Source organism: Haplochromis burtoni, unplaced genomic scaffold, assembly GCF_018398535.1.
Source record: "Haplochromis burtoni strain Fernald_Lab_line unplaced genomic scaffold, NCSU_Asbu1 Contig_480, whole genome shotgun sequence".
NCBI lineage: Eukaryota > Metazoa > Chordata > Actinopteri > Cichliformes > Cichlidae > Haplochromis > Haplochromis burtoni.
Genome location: NW_024582841.1, coordinates 394,452 through 402,320, shown reverse-complemented (window position 1 = coordinate 402,320; position 7,869 = coordinate 394,452). Strand labels below are relative to the sequence as shown.

The 7,869-nt window shown below is 40.3% G+C and overlaps 2 protein-coding genes across 4 annotated transcripts in view; both read right to left on the bottom strand.

Moving 5' to 3' along the window:
- LOC102298305 (zinc finger protein OZF) overlaps window positions 1-2,717 on the bottom strand; it is an 18,615-nt gene extending 15,898 nt beyond the window's left edge. For 2 of the 3 annotated variants that reach the window (XR_006052939.1, XM_005946552.3), the window contains exons 1-2: window positions 2,592-2,717; window positions 1,047-1,141 (exon numbers count right to left, since the gene is read on the bottom strand). Coding sequence is in view for 2 of the 3 variants with exons in the window: in XM_005946552.3 (XP_005946614.1) it covers window positions 1,047-1,064 (18 nt within the window). In the remaining variant the exon portion in view is untranslated. The remainder of the gene's footprint in view (window positions 1-1,046; window positions 1,142-2,591) is intronic. The other variant, XM_005946553.3, reaches the window with a different exon arrangement.
- LOC102297995 (zinc finger protein 99) overlaps window positions 1-7,869 on the bottom strand; it is a gene marked incomplete at both ends in the record, with an annotated part of 370,247 nt that overhangs the window by 22,552 nt on the left and 339,826 nt on the right.

Sequence of the window (7,869 nt, the reverse complement as noted above, 5' to 3'; positions counted from 1 at the left end):
TTTTTCTCTGTATCTATGAAGCGCCTTGAGGCGACTTTTGTTGTGATTTGGCGCTATATAAATAAAATTGAATTGAATTGAATAGAAATGAGTTTTATCCAAAAGGTGGGTGTGAGTTCAGTGATCCAGGAGCAGTTCAGAGTAGAGCCGTGACTCCTCCACATTGAAAGGTGTTCCAGCTGGGCACATCTGGGAGGAGGCCACCTACTGGCCAACCTGGGAATGGTTCCATTTTTGAATCGATAAGCTGGAGGAGTATTAATCATTTTGTTATTTTAGATTTTAATTTTTATCAAAGTGGTCATCATAAACTTTGAAACCAGGTCCATCATTCATAACGTGTGGCACAATGCGCTGTATTTTTCAGTCTCGGTTTATTCATTTTTCGGATATTAGTTTGTCGTGTTTTAGTGATACGTGAACATCTTTGGCAGTAGTGTGTTTTCACATCATATCTAACATCGGTATGTCGTTGTCTGTCTGGAGTATAATGTGTAATAGTCATAATGAATGATGCGAGGTGCGGCACAGTTAAACTGCTGGATTTATTGTTGAAGAATGTGATCGATGGCTTGTTCTTAGTTTTTGACTTTAAACTTTTTTAAATTTAACTTAATATCTAAATGTTTCTTAGTTTTAGATTAGTCAGTCTAATATTTTTTCCTTGTTTAGTTGACTAAGGAAAGACTCTACTGGACTGTCCCTAGTAATAAGGGATGAGAATTTCAGGGAAAAATATTGCTCTGATCTAACTGGGAACTATTCTAATGTTCTTCAACCATCCTCCAGCTGAACTTTTCTCAAATGACATTGCATAGTTGTAGCAGACTTGTGACCGCCTAGCTTTCCTCACTGGAGCCTGCATTGGACCACTTTTCTGTTATGTTTTACTTTACGTTTTAAGGACATGGCTTTCAGATATTGCACAAAATGCTCAAGATCACAATAAAACTACAAGAATGTCTGGGTGCTTGGAAGCAAAATATGAAGAAATGAGGCTGTAGACTTGCGCACAGTACTGTGATATACTGAGATATTTTTCTCACGTTTTGTGTCGAGGTCATTGTTTCCTCTGTAGCGACTGAGTTCAGTCCTAACGGCTAAAAATGTTCCTCGGCTTCTCCGTCAGACTCTTCTCCTGCTGGGACACAAAAACAGAACTTTAAGGATTAGGACATCATTTTGATCCCTAACAAAAAGAAGCAGAGAAAATAAAAATTATCTTCTAAATAGAAAACATTAAAAGGAGTGATTTGTTCCAGAAGCTGCAGGATGGTTTCTACTGGATGAAGAACAACAGTCACTGCAGGAATCAACATCTGCACATTGATTTTCTGTTAGAGGAACAAAGTGAATGCAGACACACACACAGACTTTCTCCAAACCTTTAGAACAAAAGCTGTCCAACTTTGTCACAAAGTTACTCCATTTTGACCCCACCCTCATCATCACTGGACCCAAATAGGAAGAAGCATTTATGTCTGAATGCTATTTGTTCATTACAGCTCATTAGAATACCACCTTCTCCTCTAAGCTGACCATCAATCAACTCTATACTGACCAGCAACTGGATGCTTCACTTTCTGACTAACAGACCCCAAAGTGCAGGGCTGGGGAACCAACACCCTCCACCTTCAGCCTGAGCACAGGTGTGCCTCGGTTTTTAAAACGATTGTATTCCATCACGGTTACAGAGGGGAAAAGGGCACAGAAGTGTGTTTCTGTACCACTGTTACGTATTTTATTTTGTCTCGTCTCTCCTGCCGCTTGTGCTCGGTTGCTGCGTTGTGCCAAAAAATGATCGTCTGCCAAACCCTGATTTCCGGTATTTGCCAAAAACTGATATTTAAACTGCTATCAATAACTAGTTATGTGTGTTATGTGACATATGTGAAACATATGCTAAATGTATCCCTCATAAATGATATGCAAGTACAACAACAAAGAGTTATAAAGATACTTGAAAAACAGGTCATTTTAAAAATTTATATAGAACCCCTTTGTAAACCCTGTTCACTGAAGTCTATTTAACAACATAGGTAAAGATATTGCACATAAAAACACACAGAAACATTGGAAATCGCTTTTTGGCACTACAGTAGTGTAACCAAGCTCCTCTTAAACCTCCAGCTGGTCTGTGCAGATAGCAGGCACCGGGTTCTGTCTCTTTAGGTGCGGAGCTGACCATGGTCAAATGATAAACGCGTGTGTGGGAAGAACAAGAATACTGGAAAGAACCGACCAGTTTATGGACGCTGGCTAATTTCTAAACAGGCATCTGCGCGGACACCTACATCGGGCTGTAGCTTTGCGGCTCGAAAGAGACTTTTCTGAGAAAAACAGCGCGACGGCGGACTGTTGTGTGGCGTTAAAAACGAAAAGCAAAGACATGCATTTTAAAGACGAAATATTCGGTGTTTTCTTTAATTATTATTTGTATTGTTCTGCTTTGTGGGCACCTCCCACACGTCAGTCTGACCATCAGCAGTTAATGCAGAACAGCGGCAGCACCGAGGAGAGCAGCAGAAGACCTCTTCAGGAGCTAAACTCGGGATTAACTGAGCTCAGGCTAAATTTAGGTCGGTCCTTACCTTTAGATGAGCCACAAAACGAGAGAAAACTCCTGCCCGATGAAGCCGGACCGCTCGTTCCTCCTCCTGTTTTCTGGCGTTGACAAATATCAATAGGTGGTTTACCGCCACCTGCTGGTGTGGAGGAACTGAAATACGACTCCATATTGAACTTCGATTTTGAATAAGTTTGCTTCCTCCAGCGTCAGACTTCTGACAGTGTAACAGAAAATGCTCGGTGGATTCACAGCATGGATCACAGTTTGCTGACGAGCTTCTCTGTTATGATCGGTGAATTGTTTAATCCAGTGTGTCTACTCACGAGACTCAGCTCTCATGTTTTCCTGTGAATCCTGCAAAAACAACTTCTTCCCCTCGCTGTTTCCCTTCAGTTTCTGCATCATTAAGCTCTGGATTTCTAAACCCTGACACCGGAGATCCTTTGTGGCCTTTTCTCTGCTACAATAAACGATCCTCTGATTTGATTCACTGGACTCTTTCATGCATTTGTATAACTGTTTGCAAACAGACACGCTATCCTTGGTCTTCTTGTCAGTAATGTAAAGCCTGCTGTGATGTCAGAGAGGATCCATGGCTGTATTGATGTTGTTCTCTCTGATTCAGTTTCATAGACATAGACAAACTTCATTTTCTTTTTCAGCAGATGGACCCAAACTGTGAAGGCTCAGAAATGTTGAAGGCAATAAATCTCAGTCCTTCACAGATATTTCTGTCTTCTGATGACATCAGGATTAGAGCCTGATTTGGTCACACTGATCACAGATAACAGAAACAGTGACATCTCTCCAAGAACCAGACTAAGCTCACACACTGAATGATTTGAAAAACAAAGCATCACAGAACTAGACTACGTGCACATAACGGAGCATGAATGCTGCCCAGACATTTCTATCTTGGACTGAACCGATCTCAGATTTTGGCCCTAACTGTGACAGGTGGTGTAGTACTGATTTACATTAAAGATTCTCCTCTGGCTTCCTTCACTGCAGTGTGTCTGCCAAAAATATTGAATATATTTTTATTGATCAGTCCTGGAGGCAATGAACACTTTGCTATTTGTTGTACCTCTTCTACAGACAGAGATGTCCCGGTTGCCAAGTTAAAATCCTTATTAGCCAGTTCTGGCGTGATGTTAGATCAGCTCTCTAAAAACTAATAAAAGCTGGATGTACTTTGTGTTTGGTTTCCCTCAATCATTACTAGAGACAAAGAAGCTGATAAAAGCTCAGGTTTTTTTTCTCACGCACATCTAAACAACATGTGTTGAGCAGGACTGGGGACAGACTGATGAGAGGTGCCGACCTGTGAGTGGACCATCAGCTTAGATTAAATTGAGCCATAAATCCATCCATATTACTGTACTGTGTTTTCATAAAAAGGTTAGATGACACCAAATTATTGTTTTTCAAATATCAGGTTCTTAAAATGATTTCTTAATGTGAAGCAGTGATCAGCAATGCATTCAGTCAGGCAGTTTTGTAGTGTCCTCTCCTCTTGCAGTTCCTCTACCGTCCAGCAAGTGGCAGTGTGGCCCCATGGAAGGAATATCAAGCTCATTTATTAACTCTCCTCCTCTGTTGTTTCTTTTAACAAACTCCAGAAGAGAAAGTGACTGAAGAGGAACCTAAAGTAAGCTTTATGGGCAGCAGAGCGGTCTCCTTTATCTCCACCTTTCTTTTATGGTTTTATGTTCACACTTCAGAAAAATTCAGGTTCTAATATTTTTATAATATTATATAATATTTATTTATAATAACAAATAATTTTATAATATAATATAATATAATATAATATAATATAATATAATATAATATAATATAAGAAAGCTGTGTTTAACATATAAGCAGAGGGAACCTTCGGGCTTAGCATGAATAAACAGTCCCTCTCATTTGCCACAGGATCTCTGCATGTTTGAAAACTTGAAGTCAGATTTACTCTTTGTGTTTTAGTCCTCTTGGTAACATTTTTTTTTTTTTTTAGAAGTTTAAGGGTCAGCTGCGTTTCAACATATACTCTAGTCTACACTGAGTGTAAGTGGTTCAGATGTTCTTATTTTAATTTCATTTATAAAATATTTCTTTATTATTCTTTTTGTTGGCGTCAGTCCTGCAGTGTCTTTGTCCTCCTGCAGGAGGCAGTGTAAATCTGCAGAAAGGCCGATACAGCTGCAGCTTTTTGCAAACAAAAGCACCTTTTTTTCTTTTTCCTTTTTGCCTTTCACTGTTCTGCCTCCTCGTCTCTCTCCTTTTCTTCAGCTTTTTTCCTTTCTCCTCCTTCCTTTCTTTCCCTTTCCTTTATTATCTGCGTGTTTATTGAAGCTGATAATTTTCTGAAGATCAGGACGGGTCGACCGATGCGAAAGACAATCAGAATTTACATTTAATTACATCACGATATGTGTGTGAATGTTATCGTTGTGTCTGTGTGTCTGTAAGTGTGTGAGTGTGCGTCTGTGTGTACGATCTCTCTCTCTCTGTCTGTGCGTGTTATCAGTGAGCGTCAGCTGGCTCCTTGCTTTGTTTTTAGGTCACTTTTGCACCAACTTCCTTAAATCAGTCTGAAAGCAGCTCAGTTCTTTAAAATAGAAACAATTAGTGTGGGCTTGACATTCAACTCTTTCTCTCTTTCGTTCTTTCTTTCTTTTCATCTTTTCCTTTCTCTTCTGTCCTCTATGGTTTGCTTTTCTTTGGAGAGGGGGAAGTAGGCCGTCTGTCTCTGACTGGGCAGCACACATCAGGTCTGTCTTGTTGTGATGACGAAGCTGATCTGATAGTGACAGCTCTGCCCCTCATTGTTTTACACCTGGACCGTGAAACACGTGACAGGGATTGATCTTCTGATTCAACGGGATCTTTGGATGGTAAAAGGTGTTCAGAGTTGTGAAATATAAAAATCAACAAAACAAATTGGATGTAGCAAATGGGAAGCTGCTATGATTCTGAGATGAGCATGTTTGGCACCATCAGGTCTCCAAAGACCTGAAAAGGTCCCAAAGCATCGTTTGTTTTAATGATCTTTACAGGAGAAATGTTTGCACAGAGCCACAGTATCTGCTGTAGCCGGACTATCCATATCTGGGCTTCAGTGCTGCACAGGTGAATTTCCCCAAATGTTGCTTTACTGATGCTGATGTGCTTCATAAAGCCGGGTTTGCCTCTCCTTCATAAAGCAATTTTGAGCTTAAATAATTTTTAACGAAATTAACTTCTCGAGGAGAAATGTAGGAGGGCTGCACTGTGTAAATTTGACATTATTCAATAATGATCCACCCACTTTATCTACCTTCAGTGTTGCACTTTGAGCCTGTTTCACTTTCAGCCTTGGTGTCCTTGATCATTTAAAGCCAACTCATTTAACCTCTGGGTGGTCTTGGGTCGATTTGTGCCATTTTTCATTGTTCGTATACACGCCATTTGCACTGTGTTGAACGGAATATAGCCAACTTTTCCAAAAACAAGTCTGGTTACATATATTTCAAAATTCCAGTCTGACTCCCTTAAATTAGCTTCAGTGGCTGAGCTACAGATAAACTTACACTATTGGTCCTAGTGGTCGATTTGTGCCCCATTGAAACCCATTATAAACGCTATTTCCCATTCCACGGTCATTACAACCAAATAATGGGCCATCTTCCGAATGTTGGTGGTACTCGGGAGTCCGGGCCTTGGAATTGTATCTTTTGGGAAATATTTGATTTCTTTGTTTTTTGGGGCTAAAAAAACAGTGCGGCCATGTGACGAACCCGGGATATAAAGGGTTAAAATCCGCGAAATGTAATTAAAACTTGATATGAATATTTCAAGGAGAAGTAGGTCTAAAAGATTGGCTAATTTAAAGTGGAAAAAATATTAATATATAGATATTTTATGGCACTTTTCATGGCGTGGTCGATTTGTGGCTCTAAGCCCAATAGTGTATGCATTTTTCTAGGACCCCCCAGAGGTTAAGAAAACATAATATTGTCATCTACTTCTATGCTGACGATGTCCTGATATATCTTTCATTGTACACGAATCATATTTCACTCATTCTTAAATATTTGCAGTGGCACTGCTGCACTGCAGGAGGAAAGCTGGCAGTGGAGAATCGACCTCAGCAAGGAGAAAACACAAATAAAGAAGGAAAGCTCAGTTTGATTTCTCATTAAACTTTGGGCGGCAGCAGCAGAAGACTTTTTTTTTTTTTAAATAAATGTGGGACCGGCTGTATTAGACAGTCTGGTTGTAGCCACATTTGAGCTCCCGTCAAAGACACAAATGGTTCATGAGTTGCTGTTTACAACCTTCCTTGTTTTCCACATAGCAACAAACACCTGGACGGTGTTCTTGTAGCTGAGGGATTCAGTGACAAGATCCTCTTGAGGTTTCCTTCCAGGCATGTGGTGCACTCTCTGATCTCCGGGGGTATCCAGGGATCCAGCTGATCTGGTATCAATGGTAACCATTTTTCTAAGAAGGAAACATACTTGTTACCTTTCAGTCCCTCTGGGAATCATGCTGTTCTCAGAGCTTTCTGTCTCTGTGTGTTTTTCCCACCAGGTTTTTCACAGGCTTGCTGTAGCTTGGTCGATCACTGCTGTTGTTCATTGTACTGTATTTTTGCCCCAGTTGTGCTTCTCAGAGATATATTACAGCTGTCTTTACAGCATCTGCTGAATGCAGATGCTTTCTTCATCATGTTTATTTGCATTTTGTGCTGTTCTCAGTCCTGATGCATCAAATAATAGTGAAGTTCAGGCATGTCTCTGTTACCCTAAATGTGTGCTTTTGTGGTTGACTGTCATGATCCAGGCTTTGATATCAGTGTGAAGGAGATGTCACACCCAACCTGACACTTTTCACTGTGAGACAGAACAAAGCAGAATCCTTTGCTAATCCTAAAAAGCAAGTAAAACAACAAAAACAAACCAAGTGCACAGCATCGAGGTCCACACAGGACACTCCCACAGTCTCCAGGGACACTTTAGATTTCCTGCCTTGTGGAAGGTTGCACCATAATCCTGTCATGTAGCAAGAGATCTGGCATGTGCTGATGTTTGTTCTGACATCGTAACAAAAAAAATGTGGTTATTATTTAGACAATCTGCACGAATTGTTGGCTCTTCAACACGAGGTACAAATAAAGCTTCAAAAATAAAACCAAATTACAGCTGAATGATAAATCAATGAGTTCAGCTTTAAATAGAGAGAGAGAGAGAGAGTGTGTGTGTGTGTGTGTGTGTGTGTGTGTGTGTGTGTGTGTGTGTGTGTGTGTGTGTGTGTGTGTGTGTGTGTGTGTG